Source organism: Patagioenas fasciata, chromosome Z (genome assembly GCF_037038585.1).
Source record: "Patagioenas fasciata isolate bPatFas1 chromosome Z, bPatFas1.hap1, whole genome shotgun sequence".
Classification (NCBI taxonomy): domain Eukaryota; kingdom Metazoa; phylum Chordata; class Aves; order Columbiformes; family Columbidae; genus Patagioenas; species Patagioenas fasciata.
The window spans coordinates 84863549-84886116 of NC_092560.1; the positions used below are offsets into that span (position 1 = coordinate 84863549).

The 22568-nt window shown below is 50.4% G+C and overlaps 1 protein-coding gene across 17 annotated transcripts in view; it reads right to left on the minus strand.

Moving 5' to 3' along the window:
• The window catches only part of LOC136115087 (transcription factor 4), a 173063-nt gene that overhangs the window by 105083 nt on the left and 45412 nt on the right, over positions 1–22568 (minus strand). For 15 of the 17 annotated variants that reach the window (XM_065860975.2, XM_065860970.2, XM_065860969.2 and 12 more), the window contains 2 exons: positions 15509–15570; positions 12863–12959 (listed from right to left, as the gene is read on the minus strand). The exons of the other annotated variants lie outside the window; for them this stretch is intronic. In XM_065860975.2, coding sequence (XP_065717047.1) covers positions 12863–12959; positions 15509–15570 — 159 coding nt within the window. The remainder of the gene's footprint in view (positions 1–12862; positions 12960–15508; positions 15571–22568) is intronic. 17 annotated transcript variants of the gene reach the window in all.

Below are 22568 nucleotides of genomic sequence, written 5' to 3' on the forward strand. Positions count from 1 at the left end.
TACTAGAGCCAAAGTCTGTCTCCCGCACGCTGTTCTGTCCAACCTGTCTTTTCGCGCTTTTTGCGCAAAGTCCTGAAAACACGAGCCGCATCTCTACTCCAAAACTATCTCTCCTCAATTTTGGATCGTGTTCAATTTACAAGGCACAACTCATTTTCCAGCAGGTTGGGCAGCAGCGGAGCCACGGAACACAAGGCTCCCCTTCCCATCGCCCACCCGGGCCAGCGCCGAGCCGCTCTACAACACGCGTGTTGGGTTGTTATTGGGAGACTTTTCCCCCCATTCTTCCATTAGTACCTCGGAAATACTCACGTATTATACTTCCCAGAAATATTTATGCTCCTACCATTTAATGCTGCCTACTTGCTTGCACAAAACTTTGCCTATAAACTCCGTAACCCGTCACACCTATTAAAATTTTCTAGTGCTATCAAGAAAAAGAGTCAATTGCTGTTTGCAACGGGCTTCCTTCTCTTCCAACGACCAGAATCCACGCATTTCCATTAATAAATTTGTTTTCTGGCTCTAAAGGAATTGCAGTATAAAAAGCAGACGTGTACGTTCGATCCTTTCAAATTGAATTTCCAAAAGCCGAGCCTATTCTCGCTCCACATCAAAGGCACTAAACCACCATTTCCTCCGCGTTCCGGTATAATCGCAGAGGTTTAGTTTGTTCTGTTAGGCTGAGCACAACAGGTAAGTGCGAGGAGCACCTCTGAAGGAAGAAGCGCACAGTCGCAAAACCCTGGAATATATGCCAACGTATATTCCAAATACCAACGCGCTCCTGTTTTTAAGGTCTGATAGGATCTGGTTCTAGCGCTGGCTGTTAATGTGGCCCTGCGCTGTTTGCTCTGGATGAGAACTTGTGTGTGGAATTCCCTTCACATCTGGCCTGCGAGCAATGATGTGTTTGTCCTCCTCTGCACGCCCGTCCTCCTCCTTTCCCCCGCAAAGGGAGGAATCCTCAATATCAGTTTGATATTCCCACTTTAGCTCGCTGCTGTGGCATCTTTGATATTCCCGTACTGTTCTTATGCCACATTTCAACCTGTATGTGTTCATGATAATCAATGAGTCGCCCCTGAAGAAAGTAAGCGAATAATGCGATACATGGCCCCGCGACGCCGACTCCTCCCGTCCCACGCCATGGAGTGGGAGTCGGTCACAGCCCCCGGCAACTCCCATTCCCTCGAGGGAAACATCACAAGGTGCTAAAGACCATGGACAAATCTCCATCTCGCTCGGAGAAAGCGAGCGCATCCTGAGCTGTGTGATCTACACGGGGGCAGAAGATGCGTTGGTGACCCAGTGGCAGCAAGAAGAGCCTTGGGAATCACAGAATCATGGAACAGTTTGGGTTGAAGGACCTTCCCGGCTCCCCAGTGCCACCCCTGCCATGACAGGGACATCGTCACCAGCTCAGGTTGCTCAGAGCCCCGTCCAGCTTGCAAATCAACAAACCAATGTGAGAGCACCAGCAGAGCACAGTGCCTGGATTTATTTAATTCTTCTCCATTCAAAGAGAGCAATAATGAAGTGGGAAAGGGAGAGGATGTGTTAAGGAAGGGCTGTGTACAAAGTAGGAAAGGAGTGGGCTCCATACTCCTTCATCATTTTTTCCTTCAGTTCCCTCTTTCCTTAGTTTCCTGCTTTCCCGGCTCCTCTGTCCTTCATTATCCTCTTTCCTGTTATTTTGCTTAAAACTGGCAAAAATTACAAACTGCACAGGCGTTAAAACTGGCCTGAATTCCAAATATAAGCCCAAATCTAGGCCAGAGGTATATTTGGCAAATACAAATCCTTGCCAGATTTACACAGCTCTAATAATAAGGTGACAAGAGCCGTGCACGGGATTACGGACGTGGCCTCGCTCGTCCCTTATAAAGTGCCAAAATAGTTTCCTTTGACTTTTATTCAACCTTTGCTCATGAATCTCAGACCACGAGCTCCAAGAACATTTAAAAAATCGAGGGCGAGACACAAAGCTGTTCAGTATTTGGGCGCGGGTTCAAAGCGCTGTGCCCCATCGCCCCGTCAGGCAGCAGCAGGAGCACAGGGGATGTTCAGGACACGGGACCTGCTCCCCACACATCCCGGCCCGGCCGTGGGGCACAACCCGCTTTCCTATTCACTGTGGGGCTCAGCGCAGTTTCTCCTCTGTTCAACACGTGGGAGAAGGAGCAGGTTCATGTTACCCGCTTTCCTTATCATCTCGGTCGCTGAATCAGAAAAGTCCTTTTTACATGTCTTCCTCCTTTCCTTTTCTTCCCCTTCCCTTTCCCTTCCCTTTTCCTTTCCCTTCCCATTTTCCTTTCCTTTCTCCTTCCCCTTCCTTTCTCCTTTCCTTTTTCTCCTTTCCTTTCTCCTTTCTCTTTTCCTTTCTCCCTTCCCTTCCCTCTCCTTTTTCCTCTCCTTTCCCTCCCTTTCCCCTTTCCCTTCTTCTTCCTTTCCCTCTCCTTTCCCTCCCCCTTTCCTTTCCTTTCCTTTCCTTTCCTTTCCTTTCCTTTCCTTTCCTTTCCTTTCCTTTCCTTTCCTTTCCTTTCCTTTCCTTTCCTTTCCTTCCCTTCCCTTCCCTTCCCTTCCCTTCCCTTTCTCCTTTCCTTCCCTTCCCTCTCCTTTTTCCTCTCCTTTCCTTCCCTCTCCTTTCCCTCCCTTTCCCCTTTCCCTTCTTCTTCCTTTCCCTCTCCTTTCCCTCCCCCTTCCCTTCCCTTCCCTTCCCTTCCCTTCCCTTCCCTTCCCTTCCCTTCCCTTCCCTTCCCTTCCCTTCCCTTCCCTTCCCTTCCCTTCCCTTCCCTCCCCTCCCCTCCCCTTCCCTTCCCTTCCCTTCCTCCTTCCCTTCTCTTTCCTTTCTCCTTTCCTTCTCTTTCCTTTCTCCTTTCCTTCCCTTTCCTTTCTCCTTCCCTTCTCTTTCCTTTCTCTTTTCCTTTCCCCTTTCCTCCCACCGCAGGGCAGGGCTGCGGCCAAGGCACCGTTTCGCAGCTCCTCTCTTTCAAGTGCAGCTCGCTCCCCTGGCTTTTGTATCATCAGCAAAGCTCATTACATGATGGAAGAAATATGTGGGCTCTTAGGAGAGAACAAGTCTGGCTTCAAAGCCCAGCCCGTTCCCAACATGTTCCAGGTGTGCGCCACATGAGCAGGCACCGAACTGGCAGCTGCTGGGGGTGTGATGACAGCTCCATATAACGTGATCAAAACCATTTCACATGTAAAAAAAAAAAAGTGAAAAAAATCAAAGTTGGACAAAGAATAGTTCCAAAGAGGGGAGAGCCCGTCAAACAAAGGGTCGGCTAGTGAAACCATGGAGTTAAACAGCAACGATTTTGCTCATGGGCATGGAGAGCTGATTTTTGCATCAAGAGCAGAAGGGAAAGCGCCTCTGTAACAAACACATCCTCAGTGCCCCCTAACTCCACCGCACCCATGGAACCCGGACCTACTCGGCAGAGAAAAGGCCAACGTGACGTGTCACCTCTCTCCATGGCCCTTCATGCCTTGAAAGCTCTTGGGTTCCTGCAGCCTCCATCAGTGGAAAACAAGGACGACGTGGAGTGGATTTGGGGCATGGACCCAAGCGAGCCATAAGGATGCGTCAGGAGGGTGGCATGGAGCTCTAGGAACTCCAACATGGCCGAGCCGAGGGCTGCAGGCGATAAGCTCAGACTCTGGTTAGGTCTGGGTGCTCCCATCCCCAAAACAGGGATTATGAGAGAATTAATCACCCACTCAGAGATTCCTCTGCAACCCCTTGCGTCCCAAGAGACGTAATTCCAGAGGCTGGCGCTGGAATAGAAGGCTGCTGAAGCCCCAACGTATTCTCATCATGATAACCAAGCAAAGTATTATCCGAGTTACACCAGACATTTCACTTTTCCAGCAGAAGCTGCAAGAAGATCCTTACCAGGAAGGTCCAGCTAAATTGACTTGGAAGCTTCATGATCCATCAGGCTACCAATCACACTCCCATTTCCCACGTATCAGCCCTCGTCACCTCGGATGCCACCAGGGATGCCATTGCCTCCCTCCGTTTTCATGTTCAGTGGAAATGAAGCACCTTGTTTTACCCCCAGCTTCAGCGCTACCGCCATTCGCTGGGACATCATTCCTGCGACGGCACCCAGACCTAACGAGCACGAGACACTAATGAATCCGGCCCGAAAAGAGGCATGAGAACCTCTGATATCAAATTTGTGAAAGCAAAAACACCTCTGAAGAAACATGAGACTCAAGGACAAGGCTGGCAGGACGACCAAGACGGAACTCCGTCGGTACATTGAACGTTAAGTTCAGTCCATCAAAGTGTGAAGCTCAAGGACAAGGCTGGCAGGACGACTTAAATGGAACTCCATCGTTACACTGAACATGAAGTTCAGCCCATGGAAGTGTGAAGCTCAAGGACAAGGTTGGCAGGACAACTAAGACGGAACTCTGTTGGTACACTGAACATGAAGTTCACTCCATGGAAGTGCGAAGCTCGCCCAAGTTCATCCCCTGCAGACGGCGCCAGCAGGAGCAGGATTCTTCTAGATCATGAGGGAGCTCAGAAAAGCATCAGAGCTTTGGATATCAGTGCTTTGCAGACCGATGTCCAGAGTGGCCCAGTGTGAACTTGAACCCGAGGGTGAATGCAACAGCAAAACACAGGCACACATCCCATTGTCCCACCCACTCCTACACACCATGAACACCGAAACACTGCAGGTGTGGGACCTGAAGCATCTGCCTTCAAATGCCACCATGGGACCAGGCCACATCAGCCCTCCCGTCCGGTGAAGAGCGTGTTCATGCCAGCAGAACTCCAAGGCCTCCACAGTTTGCCTTGAGCAGGCAGGACGGAGCATCCCGCAGAAACCGGGTGCAAGCGCTCCAGGTCAGGCTTGTGCACCTGTGACGGTGCCCTCCAGGAACACGTTCTCCTGACCCAGCTGAGCTCCTCCCTATGGATGGGCCAAATCCTGTCCACACACAACGGTACATCTTGTGAAGATGGCAACATACATTCTGGTTACTTCAAACTATCCTAACACACTCCAAGCAGAGTGTCGCAGAGAACGCGTTGCTCGGTCCTTGCGGGACAGGGACACCGGGCGCGTGGCACCGCGCGCCCCGCGGTTCTCCCTGCGGAGCAACGGGAGGACCTGCTCGCTTTGTTGTGTCTTCCCCACAAACGTGAAATATTCCTTTCTCGTGTTTAAGAATTCTGTGATGGCTCCTCCACCGAGTTTAATCCGTCTACTGATGTTCTCACCCACTGTGTGAACACCCATTCTGGAATAATCCCTATTTCCTTCAATATTTCTTGACTCTCTCCTGGGAAATTTATATCCGATTCTGGCATCTGTTCCCCATCCTCTTTTGTGAACACTGAGGCGAAAAACCCATTTATTTTTTAGCAGTGTCTACATCATCTGTCAATAAATTACCCTTTCCATCTCTAAGAAGTCCTAAAATCTACTTTACTGACCTCCTCTTCTCTATGCATTGCAATAATCTTCCATGATTATTTATCTTAACCTCATGTACAATTGGTCCTTTCTCTCTCTTTGCTTTCCGATTATTATATTTTACGCCAAAGCTTGCTCCACACGTTCTCTGACCGTGATGTTTTCCACGTTCAATTCTTGCCTTCCGAGAGTTAAGTTAAAATGTAGGAAGGAAAAACACATCCTCCTAGAAGATGCATTTGGAAAGAGCAAATCTGCTGGCAACGTGAGCCAGAATCGGGCATCTTCAGTTCTGGTGCCATGTAAAAATGAAAATAGAAATAGCAGAAAGGATACGGACATTTGGATATAGATATCATAATTAAAAGGTATTTAAACAACACATTAAAAATGCTTGTAACTCAGTTCTTGCTGATCTGTTTACATAGCTTCCTCATCCAAGAATTAATCCAAACTGCTTTTTCCAAATAATTCACACACATATATATATATATACACACACAGACAATGTCGCTCTTTTTAATATTTGATTGTTGGCCTAATTTCTCTTTATCACATTTAGTCAGCATGTTTGCTTCCCAGAATATCCCCCTGCATCGCTTCTCCTTCTGCGCCCTTTGTACAACTCTTGGATACGCTCACAATCACGTAGGAAAGGTTTGCGGGCAGAGAAGCGATCGGAGCGCTCTGATTTTAGTTAAAAAGAAATAGAACGGAATTAAAGTACCGATGGTTCCTGTTAAATGCATGCTCCATATCTTTTTATTTCACGTGGTACGAGGATCAAAGTGCGGCCGCGGGATCCCATCAGCCCCGTACAGTGTGAGAACTGGTGCTGTCCTTAATTCAGCCCATATGGCGAGATGTATCTACTGGCATGATGCTGGGGAGAACGACTGTGCCCTCCTGTCATACCCTTTTTATCATGTTCATCGGGACTGGTTTATATTTGATTTGGTATATTCCGTGCATCTGACCGAATGTGCTACACGCAGCGGCTGGGCCGGAGCTGTCCCGAGAGCTCTCCAGAGACAGAATTAAACCTTTAACTACACAGGGAAACACTTCTTTTTCCTCCAAGACTCCCCATTCTTCCCATAGAAGGCAATGATCGTTTTGTCTCCTGGATGCATCCTTAGGCGCAGAGAAAAGCACCACAAGCACCCACTGCAGCAAAGCCGAGGGCACTGTGGCTAAGCTGGGACTAAGGCTGGGACTAAGGCTCGGCCACCTCCGAGCCATGACGGCTGCAGCTTTATCTATTTTTTGGTAGGAGAACACGCCGAGACCCAACAAAATAAGTTCATCTTCTTTACCTAATGCCTCATTCGACCCAGTATCTCCGCACACTGTGCAGTTCAGACTGAAGGTAGGAACGGGCTCCAACCGATTATCAATTATCCCGCTAACCCCGCATTGTTTTACACACTCTGTGCCTTAACTAGAGAGCAGAACAAACCCATTGTTTTTGCCTGTTTAACGGACCATGACCGGAGCAGCTATGTAAATGACCCAGTAATTCAACAAATTGGTTTTGTCTCCCGGATTTTCCCACGTGTCCGCGTCCCAGCTGCAAGGCAAACCCAGCGCTCCCCAGCCGCCTACCTGAGCTGTCTGCTCGCCGCCCCGCGACAGCACAGGGATCGCCACTAATTCACAAACCAAGGGCTTTTCGGCGGGGTTTTTTCAGGAGAAAATAAAAAAGCCTAGGAATGGTTTTCCCGGTGGGGTGAGATTCTCTAGAAATCGAATTTTTTCCTCTCTATGAATATTTTAAGGAAGTCATTTATAGGTTTCTCTTAATGCTCAAACAGGTGTGAGCTCCAATTCCCTCCGCCACCAATATCAGCTCAGCTGGAGCAAGAGCAGCAAATGTTTATCTGAAAGCCAGCCCAAGTTCATCTCGGCAAAGGGCAGAAGCTCATTAACCATTAAAGCGCCGTCCGGATGTCGCTTCGCGAGCCCTTTCTGCATTACACGCCTGTGAAGCAGAAAAATGCGGCGGCTCGAGCAGACAAAACCGGGGCCTCCGAGTAATTAGCGCAGCTCGGCGCCCTTCGCTTTGCTGGGGAATGCGCTTTGGAGGGGACCGCCAGGATTCGGGGTTATTATTATTAGCAAGGCCGCTCCTCCGGCTGCACAAACGGCGACTTCAGGCGATATTGTGCAAACTGACAATCTGTACCGCAAATACACATCAAACACCGGGGTTTCACACGGCTTTAGTCCGTGCCACGCTACGAAGAGCACGACCGGCGCGCAAAATAACTTATTAAAAATGCTTGGACTTGTTTAAGAACAAAACGCAGCGGAATGTAAACTTCACCGAAAACTATGTAGTACAAAATAATATTTCAATTCTTTGCTGGCTCTGCAGACGTTAATTGCCAGTCTACGGTTTCTATTTATACATCTGCTGCTTGTTCCCCAACTAAATGGAAATGTCCTTGTAATTCCTGCTGTCCAGGGCTGTCCGGAGGCTGGGGCTGGATGCTGCAGCTCAGAACTGACTTGCTGCAAAACGTGTTAACTCTTCATTCCTACCTACATCTACAAAATGCTGCTCGGTGCTGATTTTTCCCTGCTGATTTTGTTCCTAGGCAAGGGGGACAAGAAAAGCAGCAGAGAAGCCGGGAGCCGGTGTCTTGTACAAAGCATTTTTGAGCATGTTTCATGGCCCCCGCTGACCGCAAATCCCGCTGTGGTTATCTCAGCAAGCTCAAGCGCCACACCTGAGCTGCGCGGGTCTCAGCCTTGGCACCCGGCACGGGGAAACTGCCGCTCGGGGTTATCCAGAAGCACTTTGTTGTGCAGAAGCCGCTCAGAGTAATGCAGAGAAAAAGGCTGGAAGAAATCCCGCTGTTCCGGGCCAGGGGAGGGACGCGGAGCCTCCGCTGACGCACAACGCGGATACGCGTCCATGAAAGCACAGAATAGACCTGTCTCAAACGAGTCGCTGTGTTTTAACTCGGCGCTTGCCCTCACAACCTTCCAGGGGGCACTTATTTCCCAGCCAAGTGCCGTTTTAACGTTCAGACCCGCTGAAAATGAGTTATTTGGGTTGGTGAACCAATCCAGATTCGGTAAAACTACTCAAGAGGTGACTTTTCCTGGACTGAGGCTGCAAAGCCCGGCCCAGATCTGCCCTTGGGCGCTTGCAGGGCGGGAGGAATGAGATGGGCTGGCGGGGACTCCCGGCCGTGGCCGCGGGTGCCGTGCGGTGCAGCTGCCCGAGGCTGCAGCCACGAGCGGAGCCTGGCATTCCCGGCCCTCTGCTCTCTGAAGGCCTTTCTGGACCTTTTTAGTCGCTACAGTCAGATTTTGTGGTGTTAAACCTCGTCTTAGGTAATGCTACAGCACAGATTCTTCCAGAAAAGATCCCTCAAAGCTCACTTTCGGCTGCTATTTAACAGAACTGCCCTGTTTCTTTCTGTGTGTCGCACAGGACTCCTTTTGCCACATATAATAGTCGTGTCTTTGTTTTCTATATACTCACCAGGCTCATCCAATTAACACCCTTTAAGACTAATACACTGCCCGGAGGAGGTTTGGGAAGCGCTCATAGAGAAACAGACACCCACGGGAAGGGGCGACCGAGCGGGCGTCCCCGTCACCCGTATCCCCATCGCAACCGCGGCTCTGGGTGTCACCAAACCGAGAGGCCATGGAAGGCTTTCGCGGTTCAGATTTCCAACCCAAAACCGCTGGCCGCTCTCCGACGTTTCCCTCGTGGTTGCTCAGGTACCTTCGCTCCTCCAGCTGCGCAACGGGACCCGCGGCCACCTGACACAACAGAGGTGGCGAAAGGGAATTCAGGCTCCTATGCGCCAGACGCCAACTGAGAAAAGTCAAAAACGTGCCAGGATGAAATGTAATCTCATTTCAGGAAATGTTGAAATCATTTCTGCAGAAGGTTAAAAAAATAATAATCAGGCTGAGTCAGATCCACAGCATGGAAAATTTCAGCCCAAATGTTTATGGTTTAGCGATTGAAAGCAAGCCCTTATAATGCTGTGTTGGGTAAACTTCACTAATCTGCAAAAATTCCAGCTCTGCTTGTAACAACAGTAACGGAATCAAAGCTCTGTGGATTAAAAGCCACAGCAACATTCGTGCGGAGACAAGGGCTATCGTAGCATTTAAAATAACGTTACCAATTGGCACGTGCGGGAGTATCCAAGGAACTCGGGGTGCTTTCCAGGCAGGAATTCATCCCATCTTACAATATCCCTGCAAAATATCCAGCGTGTGTTCTTCGGAGAGATGAACCGAAGGCACAGCAAGCAAACAGCACCTTCTTGGGAATAACAGCGCTGGGGGAAATCAGGACTGGGGATTCTCCGAAGGGAAGAGAGCCGAGGGGAACACTTACACGAGCACTAAATCACCGACCCGCTGCCGCAGCCACCGAGACACGGACACTCAGCAACCCTGCACCCTCTGAGAGGGTCACGATGGCACAAAGTCAACAACACCCTCCAGTATTGTAGAAACTTTTCCAGCAACATCTATAAAATCACCGCTTTGAACACCAGAAATATCACGTGGGGAGGGCAGGAGTACGCAAACCGTGCCATAAAATAAGTGCTTTGAATCTTTTCTATTCTCATTTTTACCGCATCCAACAAACTGGGTTAATCGGCTTTGTGAAGGCAGCGCAGGTTTTGTCCCCACCGTCCCCTCTGCTGGGACGGTGACCAAGGCGTTCACAGCTTCACCCTGTGCGCCGCGTTCAATTCGGGGGGGGTCAGGGCACTTTGAAGCGACACAAACCTAAATATTCCTGGTAGGCAAAGCGAGGAGAGGAACTGAATTACAATGAACGAGCAGCTGTCACAATATGACCACAGTAACCAAATCAAAATATCAAGCGCTAACCCAGATGAGATTCAAAGGTCACCACATAAGCCAGCAGCTTTCTCCAGCAGCGCCCGCAACCTCGCTCTAATCCTTGCAGAGAAATGCTCCATTAAGCTCCAGGAGGGTTAGCAGCGAGTTACCGCACGTTGTAAAGGATAAAACCCTAGCAAGAGATCCCAAGAAGGATGAGGAACATTCCCTAAGAGGGCAGCCGGCAACGGGAGAGGCGATGGGGAGCGATGATGGATGCGCCGTGCCTGGCGTGGCTACCAGCCCATGCACATTGCATCGCCGGGCACGTTCCAGTACACCAGTACAACACCAGTACAACACCAGCTCAAGCTGGAGGATTGTCAAGCAGCTCTTTGGCTGTTGCCGAGAGAAAAAGGAGCATGGAAAGGAAACTACAGTGCGACGTGCAGGTGTGTAACAGCAGTTTACGGGGACCTTCCCCAGGGGGCTGGACAAGCCGGCAGGAGCAGGGACACCAGACCACACGTGGGGAGCGGGACGGGGGAGCTGGTGCTCTGTGTCTGAGCGAACGGTGCTGGGCAGCCTTCATCACCACCACACAGCTCGAGTCTGAGCGAACGGTGCTCGGCAGCCTTCATCACCACCACACAGCTCGAGCCTGAGCGAACGGTGCTGGGCAGCCTTCATCACCACCACACAGCTCGAGTCTGAGCGAACGGTGCTCGGCAGCCTTCATCACCACCACACTCACGTTGCTCCTACAATCGCCAGCACAGCCGCGAGCGGTGCGGGGTGAGCCGGTCCCTGCCCATGCGGCGCTGCCCGTGCACACTCGGCATGAGCTGTTAGTCGCTCACGTACGCTGGCACACGCGCTGGTCTGCGTAGGGACATTGTTGCCCATACTGCCGGTTGAAATTGCCAAACCTCCTTTAAAAACCCCCAAAATTCCAGGCCATTTGAGGAGCTCCGTCTGGGGGACGGTGGCCAGAACCACCGGGACCTCCCGCAAACATTGGTGCTTGCAGGGTCCCTCATCAGGGTATGACCCAGCTCAACCCTTTACCTGGGCGCCTCCGAATGCGCTTTTATAGGGCAGGATTTCTGAAAGCAAGAGAAACCAGTATTTTCACTAAGGCTGGCAAAAATACCAGGAGTGGGGAAGGAGATGTGTGTGCAACCCCAGGCGCAGAGGGTCCCGCACAGGCGGCAGAGGGTTCCGCACAGGCGGCACAGAGGGTTCCGCACAGGCGGCAGAGGGTTCCGCACAGGCGGCACAGAGGGGCCCGCACAGGCGGCAGAGGGTTCCACACAGGCGGCAGAGGGTTCCGCACAGGTGGCACAGAGGGTCCCGCACAGGCGGTGCAAAGGGTCCCGCACAGGCGGTGCAAAGGGTTCCGCACAGGCGGCAGAGGGTTCCGCACAGGCGGCAGAGGGTTCCGCACAGGCGGCGCAGAGGATCCCGCACAGGCGGCAGAGGGTTCCACACAGGCAGCACAGAGGGTCCCACACAGGCGGTAGAGGGTTCCGCACAGGTGGCACAGAGGGTCCCGCACAGGCGGCAGAGGGTTCCGCACAGGTGACACAGAGGGTACCGCACAGGCGGTAGAGGGTTCCGCACAGGCGGCACAGAGGGTTCCGCACAGGCGGCACAGAGGGTCCTGCACAGGCGGCACTGAGGGTCCCGCACAGGCGGCACTGAGGGTCCCGCACAGGCGGCACTGAGGGTTCCGCACAGGTGGCAAAGGGTCCTGCACAGGCGGCAGAGGGTTCCGCACAGGCGACAGAGGGTTCCGCACAGGCAGCACTGAGGGTCCTGCACAGGTGGCAGAGGGTTCTGCACAGGCGGCACAGAGGGTTCCGCACAGGCGGCAGAGGGTTCCGCACAGGCGGCACAGAGGGTTCCGCACAGGTGGCAGAGGGTCCCGCACAGGCGGCACTGAGGGTCCCGCACAGGCGGCACTGAGGGTTTCGCAGGCTCCCCAGACCCCATGGCGTGACTTAAGAAGGGAGTGTTGAAACTTGCATGCTTTTTTTGGCTTATGTCAGCCCCTCTAAAACTGCTGTAACCATGTTTCGTACGTGAACACATACAAACGACTACAAGCTCCAACACTGCCCCGTATGTTGAACAACTCGCAAATATTTCCCAATATGAGAAGACGAGGCGTATTTCAGGGACGTATATAAGAGCTGAAGAATGATACATCGCAGTTCAGCCCCGTGTTTGCCTTGGCGCGCGTTCAACCCTTTACAGCGCAGCGTTCGGTTAGTTCATTGACAACGGCAGAAGAAGGGTGTGATCTTGGCCGAGCATAAACATTACTAATATTTTTACATCATCTATTTACTTTAACCAAACTCATTCATCAAGCGTAATTAAAGAAAGTAGCTATCATTCACTTACAAATAATTACAGCCTCTCGGCGCGCTGCCGCCGTGTTTAAAAAGCCACCTTCCCACCCTTAGGCCGAGCACAATCAGCCCCAAAACGCGCACCAGGGGTTTAAGCCCTCGGAATTCTCTTTCTGGTTCACTTATTCCCCTTTTGACAACGCGGCCACGTTAGGAAATGCGATTTCTTACTTTGTATTCTGGAATTGACAAAGGGAGGAGAGAGATTGTCGTGCGACCCAAGGTCTCTGCTGGCCATATGATCATAGTGAGTCCCATCTCCATAGTTCTGTTGACAAATTGGGAAAAAAACACAATTTTACAAGTTGAAAAGGCATTTCGCGCAACCTACAGGTCCCTGCTTCCCTTTCCGGTGTGAAGTGGGCTATCAGAGATATCGCTGCCTATTGATTCTGCTGGAGCGACGTGTTCCGGAGCGTTTTTAAAGCCGTTTCCAATGGTTATTTCATTAGTACTTGACTTTGCTTTGCTGTGTGGATAATCCCGAATGGGTGACTGGCGTGAGGCGCCTCAATTTCGTGCATCAAGCTCTTAGCATCAAAGTCTTCCTGCCCTCAACGTGCAAGAAGAGCGAAGAAATACTTCTTCTAATGTTTTGCTATTTTAATGTAGAAATTTGCTACATGCACGCACTGGCCTATAAAAAAATCAATTAGAAATTAAACTACAACTATTGGCCAAGGCAGCAGTTCTGCAACGTTTTGTTTCTTCGGTTTGGAAGAGCTCAGGAGCAACTAATTCTGCCGACATGGAAATAGCATGGGAAGGAGAGGTCAGGCTGTCTGCAGAACAGCTCTGCAAGTCAATGCACGGGCCTGATTGAAACCGCAGAATTCTTCCCGGGCTCGTGTTCCTTTCTTTATATCTCAAAACTTAATTGTGCGCTCACATTCAAGTTTTTGCATGCATAAATAATCGTGTGTGCAAATTTCGAATTGACTTTTTCAAAACGTTTTTCCCTCGGAAGCAATACAAGTGTCAAGTTAAAAAAAAGGGATAAAAATGCAGGCGACAGATGTGGGCGGTAATGACGTAATGGATGCTAAGCAGCACGGAATAAGAAAAGGTGCAGGGGGGGGATCCCCTGCGCTGACCCCCGTTGCAGCCCCCCAGGGGAAGGACGGGGCAGGATGAACAGGGAACCATGCTTCTCCTCCGCATTCGCTCCAGGGCACGGCGCCGCTCGCCAGCCCTGCTCCTTCACGTTAATTAGAAAACAATTAAAGAGCAATTTAAACAAACTGGTTAAATAAGGGCAGAAGTAAGAGCGAAGGCACTTTTTGCCCAGCGTAAGTGTTCTTCATGCGTTTGCAGGAAGTAAACACAAGTAATCATCGTGGTGCTGAAGCACAAGGCGGGCCCAGCCGGGGAGGGGCAGGGCTGGGATGCTCCAGCCGGGGAGCCGGGATGCTCTGGTGTGGGAATCGGATGCTCTGGTGTGGGACCCAGGATGCTCTGGTATGGAAGCTGGGATGTTCTGGTCAGGGACCTGGAATGCTCTGGCTGAGGAGCTGGGATGCTCCAGTGTGGGAGCTGGGATGCTCCGGTGTGGGACCTGGGATGCTCTGGCCAGAGAGCCGGGATGCTCCGGTGTAGGAGCCGGGATGCTCTGAACACGGACCTGGAATGCTCTGGCTGAGGAGCCAGGATGCTCCTGTGTGGGAATTGGGATGCTCCGGTGCGGGACCCAGGATGCTCTGGTGTGGGAGCTGGGATGCTCTGGTGTGGGAATGGGGATGCTCTGGTGTGGGAGCTGAGATGCTCTGACCAATGACCTGGGATGCTCTGGTGTGGGAATCGGGATGCTCCAGCGTGGGAGCCGGGATGCTCCAGCGTGGGAGCCGGGATGCTCTGGTGTGGGAGCCGGGATGCTCCCAGTGTGGGAGCCGGGATGCTCTGGTGTGGGAATGGGGATGCTCTGGTGTGGGACCTGGGATGCTATGGTGTGGGAGCCGGGATGCTCCCGGTGTGGGACCTGGGGTGCTCTGGTGTGGGACCTGGGGTGCTCTGGTGTGGGACCTGGGGTGCTCTGGTGTGGGAGCCGGGATGCTGTGGCCAGGGAGCCGGGCTGCAGGGGGGGCTCAGAGGACAGGGCCAGGGCAGCCCCCACCGAGCTGCTCGGCAGCGGTTCGGGCCACACGACACAGCTGCTCTGCTGGAAATAGCATCTCATCCCCACCGAAGTAACCGGCATCCCAGCCCGGAGGTGTCCAAAGAATGTGGAGAATCACTGAGAGCCGCAATCGAAATGACTGAGTCCAGCTGTCTCGCCGAGCCCGGCAAGCGCCGCGCGTCACTGCGCCAGAGCAGCTCCGTGCCTGCGTCCCCTGCGGGACCCCACCGCACGTGGGGGCAGAGGTGTGGGGGGACAGCCCTGGTGGTCCCTTCTCCAGCTTCACTGCCCAATTCTTGGCCCGTGGGGTGGCCGTGGAGCTGCCCACAGCCTCTCCTCGGCTCTGCTGACACCCGCGATCCCCAAACCCCCGCAAACCCAACTGCGGGAAGGGAAGAGCGGGCAGAGCACCCTGCGGCACCCGCTCTCTCAGGGGTGCGGGTGCCTCGTACAGCCCAGCAAGAAAAAACGGTTAATTAATATTCTCACCACCTGTTCGAGGTAGTGGAGCAGGTGCCAAATTCAATCACAGGATCAAGTTTGAACGTTCAGGAATGAAAAAAAAAAAGGCAATTTTAAAGCCAGACTACGGCTAACTTTGCATGCCCGTTTTTCTATGCAATCAGGTGTAAAACTCATATTTAAGATTGGAAATTTACATATGCAGGAAGTCTGGTTTGGGGAAAAAGATTAGATATACTTACCCTGGATGGACTAGGATGTCCTGTATTCCCCCAGGACCCTGAGCTAGTTCTGTCTTCTACATCTAGGGACAAAAAAGTTCTTTAGGCTTTATTGCAATAATTCTTTCCTTTTGTATAGGCACTTTTAAATTAATGTTTCAAATTAATCTCCTGTTGCCTTTAATTAAGAATCAGGCACAGGGCTACTACGATGGTAGTGGCTTCTGACCCACCGCTTAAATTAACTCATTTAAATTCACAGCAGAAATGAACCGGACCCTCAGGATCCTGAGGGCTGAGCAGCAAAGTGGCTCCAGCAGCGCCGTGTCTCAGCGCTTCACAACGGGATGCTCTGGACCACGGACGCTCCGTGTCTCAGCGCTTCACAACGGGATGCTCTGGACCACGGACGCTCCGTGTCTCAGCGCTTCACAACGGGATGCTCTGGACCACGTGCAGTCCGTGTCTCAGCGCTTCACAACGGGATGCTCTGGACCACGTGCAGTCCGTGTCTCAGCGCTTCACAACGGGATGCTCTGGACCACGTATGGGCCCACCTGGATCTCCAGCACAAATCCAGCTGTTGTCAACAGGAAAAGCAAACCCCGGCACCGTGAGGCATGTCTGGGGGAAATCAATGCTCCCCACATCGCCTCCTCCAGGCTTTGGCTCCAGAACAGCTCGGGAGCACCTACCAGCACCTCAGGCGAGAGAAAAGCCCATTCCTAAAGCTAATTTGACAGAAAACTCTTGGCAGCTGTTGGGTGGTTTTACCCGTTCTGGGTGGTTTTACCCATTTTCCCCCGCATCGCTAGACCGCAACACCACATTTTCCTCCCCAAATCAGGTTGTAAAGCCATTCTGCACCGGGTTTAACGGGAGCTGTGAATAATCCCACTGAAATCACAGTTTGCTCTGCTGTTCATTCAAATAAACGAGATCACTCACGCTCAACATTAAGCACATCCTTTAGTACATCGGTGGACCGGGCCGGACTGCTTAAATCCATTACCTATTCTTGCTTAGAGTATTTTACATCTCAGGAAATGTGATTGACATTGATCTGTAACAGCTTTATTGCACATTTCAGTGCGATTTTCCACCTTACTCCTGTGTACCCACTGGCATCCTAATGAAATAGGAATATTGCTCGCTTTTGCCATGCACAAACACGAGCTTTAATTTAACTGGAGAAACATACATTTGGGGTCAGCGGGGGCTCCACGCGGCCCAGAATCCGACACGGGCATCGGCTCTGGGATATACGGTACTGGGACCAGGTCTGGTTGACTTCCAAAATATATTAAAACAGCATAAACCACACAAACACAAAACAATAAACCCCACACATTTGTACAGTTTAATACTTTGCCCCGATTGCAATTCCTGTTATCTCAATAACAGATGAACGTGTTAATAGCACAAGGCACTCTTAGGTAAATATTTAATTAAGCTCCAGAAAAAAGAAAGAAAATGTGTATCATTTACCTGACAGATCAGATCAAGCATTCTATTAGGTTAATTAGGTATATTTTTAAAAATCATTTGTGTTATGTAACAGGCAATTAACTGTGCAGAGCCCCCATCCACTGCCTGCTAAAAACCAGCGGCTATTACCCCCTGGCTGTGATGGGCACCGTCCCACCCTCCAGCATCCCAGGTTCCACACTGCACCTGTGTATAACAACCTTCAGTTACTAATGTATATAACAGTTATTAATGTACGTCTTTCTTGAAGAAGAGCCAGCTAATCCGAAGCAATAGCTGCCGTCAAGGCCCCTCGTCCTGCCTGTGGCCACACGGGATTTCCGCGCCAAGCAAGCTTTGCAGCCGCTGTTCTGGGCATCAGGATTTATACGTTAAGAACGCAGGGCATGGTCTTGGGCCCTCTAATGCATCACCTACAATAGACTTCAGAGCCTGCTCTTGGACACAGAGCCCGAGGACGAGCCAAGACTAAGTGGGGCGAAAGCCCAGCCTAGGAGAGGGAAGCACGGCCCAGCGGGATGGACTCGGCTTTTGGGGCCGCCTTGGGGAAGACAGACATGTACGGTACCCAACACCATTCTGCATAGCCAAGTATCCCACAGTGGGTGGAGATAGCAGTCTAACCTCACCGAGCAACTCTCTAAGACTCGCCTACACTCCCAAATTCCTACCCGCCTCCAATTTGGCTGAAAACTCCCACATAATGCCCATGTTCTTCCACCAGAGCAAAAAGTTCCAGACTCCGATCAGAAAAGGCCAAGCGATGGCTCTTGTGCCTTATCTTCGGGGGTCGCGTCTTAGCTTTCCACCAATTTTCTTTGTATTGAGACTTAAATGTGCAAACTACACTATATTACTCTGCAAAACATCAATGAGAAGGCTTAATTAAGTAACACTGACAGATAAATCCATTTCTTTCGCAGTAATCAAATCAAAGCAGGTTGACATAACACAGGAACTTAATACGGTTATTCCCTCGTAATTGGAAAAAGGCCCTTTACTTCTCATTAAAGCAATCTTCTGGGTATTGGCATAATAAGAAGGCTCAGGGCTTTAATACTGCCCTATAAAAGCCCCAAGATACAGACCCCTTAAGCAAACATGCCAGATTATCTAATTCCTCGATCACAGTGGAACATGTAGTTATTGTTTTAAACTACTAATTCTTTATCTCAGCTCCAGACAAAAAGAAGGAACTCGGTCTAAAGCAGGGAACACGAAGCTGGGGGAAAAGCCGCGTTTTCGAGCAACCCCACCATCTTCAGCTGGGAAATGGAGAGCTGAGCGAGATGAAAAATGCTCTCAGACATCAAGAGTTGCAAAGAGCGAATAAAAGCTCCCGTTTCATCGCACGCGTGTGTTTGCTCGGCGGAAGCTGCGGTGCTGAGCAGATGGGCTCCTGTCTCTTCTCATCGGGTTCACGCGGCTCCTCGTGGCGTGACCAGCGAGCCACTGACCACCAAAAGCCACCGACCCCTGTCCCCTCCGACCAGCCCCACTCCAACCCGGGGGGAAGGACCCGCACTAATTGCTGCCTACTTCATCTCGCCCAGTTTACTAATAATTTAGCATGACAGATCGTGCCAGAAGCTTTGTAAGCTCCTAAACCTAATTCCGGAAATTTATTATGTACCCTGTAAGTACCGCCACTTAGGTAATTAGGCCAGCGAAACCCTAATGACACCGAAGTCAAGGCAAAATTCTCCAGTGACTTATTCTCAGAGCCTGGATTTATCCCAGAGTGCACAAACACCAACACGTCTGTAATTTTCTCCAGAATCTGGCTCCCGTAAATGAACCTCACTTAATCACGGGCATTAGACCGCGACATGGCAAGAAGCGAATCATCACGGACAGATGCGGTCAGTTTTGCAGAATACGACTCGCGCGCGATCAATGCGGCGGGATTCGAACTGCGTGACTAAAGCCTCGCTCAGCACCTCGGACGTTCCGCCTACAACTAAAACTGGTGTTTAAATGGAGTCAAACAGCACTGAGCACTTGAAGCAAAAGACCTGAGCAAAGCATATGCAACTGAATCTAGAAAAGATGTTCAGTCTGCAGCCTGAGTTTGGCTGGACTCAGCTCATACGATCTCTGTTCATGACCTGGGGAAATACAGGCGGTAGTTCTGGCTGTGTGACCCTCAGCTCAGCTCCTGCTTTATTCAAGGGGCTTTGATGCAGAATCTGGAGGTGCCATGTAAGGTGCCGTGACCTTGGTCGTAATGCACAGCGCCCTGAAGTCCCTTTGGGGAAGCTCCATTCGACCACTTGAGGTGCTCCCAAACACACCTGACAATTCCAAAATTAGGCTGTTGGTTGGTTGTTTTTCTCTGGAAAAACACACAAACCCGGAAAACAGAACAAAAACCACCACAAACACACACACACACAAAACCCCACCACCCAGCAAACCAATACCAGAATCCTCTTTGCCAGAGTCATCCAAATACTTGGGAAATCATCCAAGGCTGTTGCAATAACACAGGGCGATAAACTGGATGACTCTGGAATATAATTTTGCTTGAAGCTCCCACCACCTCCAATAATGAATACGGGCACATACATGAAATCCTAAAATCACATGCTAGGAAATTATACTCTCATGCTTCGCTCTGGTAAATGGTAACATGGGTATTGCTGGCATTTTGCTCCTAGAAAGACAGTTGGGTAAATAAAAAGTAATTATTTAAAAAAGCTTCTGGTTCTCAGCATCGTTCTGAGCAGCATTTTGAGCAGTTTGATGAGAAAATCCTCCCCCAAGCTTTGCACAAAACCCAGAGCACACTCCCAAGCCCTGGCCAAACCGGCATGGACGCTCATGGAAGTCAATAGAGAGGCATACACACACACACACACACACACACATATATATATATATATATATATTGTTTTCATCAGGTAAACCTCCTCGCTATGGAAAGACGGGTGAAATTCTTCTGCGGGAGTTTTCCATTTGATCTGAATTGGGACTAAAGCGTCACCTCTGGTGTTTGTGTTCCCTCACGTTGAACACGGCAGCGTTGGGAGAAGCGGCGCAATGGGCATCACGGCACTGAACAAACGTAGTCATGGTGGTGCTGAGCAAGCAGCCCGGACCGGGAAATGTGCCCTTTCTCTGCCCGCTTCACAGCAAGAAATACACAACCAGGGGCCTTTTATTTCTTGTTAACACAGTGCTAGGCCAGATCCTTTTAAAGGATCCGCATAAGCTACATATCAAGCCAATAATTCTTGAAGAATAGTCATTTCGTGTGCACGACTGCAAAATAATATTTATTGATATAATGATTTGTCTTTGTGGCTCTGAAGTAGAACTGCGTTACTATAATTCCAAAATAATGTAACAAACTTGGAAAATATTTTAACATAGAGGAGCGTAAAAATACTTAATTGATGACATTTTCAGATTTGAATTTTATCTTCAAGGAAAAAAGAATAAATAGTTTATTAACCAAGGAAGGTAAGTTTCTATGGGATTTAACAGCCAAAATATCTTCAAACGAGAAGGAAAAGGACCGAGATCTCTACGTGAAACAGACTTTTTGCACACACGCCACACTAACCCATGGTCAGCATCTCTCACTGGATCTCCCATTGGGTCCAAAGAGCGAAGGATGGGGACAATCCTGGGCTCTGATTGTGATTATCACACTCAGACAAGCACAAGAACCAGGAACTCGGGCACTGCAGTTTCCCTTGGAGCTCCAAGGCACCTTAGGAACGGTCCAGCAGATCCTGCTCGCACAGACCGAGCTCAACACACCCGCTCTGGGCACTGACACCTTTCCTGCTCTTTGCTTTTTCAAAAGAATTTCATGTTGCTTAAGAACTATGTTTTTTAAGAACGAAATAAAAAGCGAGCTCAACGAAAAAGGACAAAATCCAGAAGAAGGATAAAAGAGCAGCAGATCAAGGGAAGAACGAGCCGGTCAGCTGAAGGGCTGGCGTATTTAAATGCACACCCACTGATGCAATGTGTTTGAAGATTTTGCTCTAAATGTCATATGGTAAGAAGGCACTGGAGAGGGAGGTGCTGTGGAAGAAGGGCAGGTGAAGGTGAGCGAGCGGTGAAGGAGCCAGGAGATGGGGATGGGGCCGACAGCACAGACTGGGACCGGCCATGGGCACCAGGGATGGAAACTGGGACCTGAGACAGGAGATAAGAAAGGGATGGGAGACATGGGAGATGGTGAGAGAGGTGGGAGATGATGAGAGAGGTGGGAGACATGGGAGATGGTGGGAGATGATGAGAGAGGTGGGAGACAATGAGAGAGATGGGAGACGATGAGAGAGGTGGGAGATGGTGAGAGAGGTGGGAGATGATGAGAGAGGTGGGAGATGGTGAGAGAGGTGGGAGACGGTGAGAGAGGTGGGAGACGGTGAGAGAGGTGGGAGACGGTGAGAGAGGTGGGAGACAGTGAGAGAGGTGGGAGATGGTGAGAGAGGTGGGAGACGGTGAGAGAGGTGGGAGACAAGACGGGGACCGATGAGGAGGGACACGGTTCAGCCCCCGGGGCGGGAGAACCCATACCATGTCAACCCGCAATCACCAGACCAACCACGAGTCCATCGGCCTTTCCCCGAGAGCCGTGTGGAGAAAGCACGGGTTCAAAATGGGGAATTCCTATTGCTTCTTTGGGAAACAATTTCCTACTGGTTTGCTCAAGAGATTAGATGCAGAGCTTTAGGTGTTTTTCAGACCAGCTGCCAGATCTATGCAATGCACTTCAATGGTTGCTGTTAAAGCCACAAATAATTGGAAAATTCCTTTGAATCAGACGGTCATTTTACCTTCTGCCCGAATTTCCAAGGTCTGTACAAACACCCACGGACGGTCGCCACTCGAGAGCATTTGCCGTAAAACACCAAGAGCGTCAACAAGTCTAAACTGTTCTCCACGTCGATATTGCTAACAAAGGATCGCGCTGTGCGGCGCGGGTGAGCTCACAGACCCCGCATTGTCTCCAGGGCGTTACACAAGCTCTTCTCCAGCACACACACGGCACGGAGGCTGTGCCTGGACTTCACGTGACTTTCACACATCCACTCCATCTGCCCAACTCCAGCGTTTAACCCGCTTCTAGCAGATCTGCTGCAAATACAAGCAGACAGTGAGGAAAAGTCTATGTTCTAGTTATATTGTCCCTTCCTGCTTATCAGGTTGATTCTGTTCTGGGTTTGGATAGTTGCGGGCAGGGAGTGCTGTGGGAAAAGGGTTTCCTGAGGAAAATGGCTCTTTTATTTACTTTAACATGAGAGGAGATGAAGTTTAGTAGGAAAGCGTCTGTTTCTCAGGACTCTTTGAGTTACAAAATGAACATGGTTTATAAACTGTGGTTATCTCATTAATTTACTGTATATTCATATATAGTCTATACTAAGTGCTTCATTTTCACTTGAACCCAAGAACCTAGAGCACTGCAGAGTTATAATTAACCACACTTGCTCCAGGCAAAGTGCGTATGTTCTACACCATGACCTAAAAATATGTAAGGGTAGATCTGCTTAAGCTCTCATGCGTAACACATTATGAAGGTCTCGGTTCGAGGCAAATGGACATTTCGGTTTCAAATGAGTCACCAAAGGCG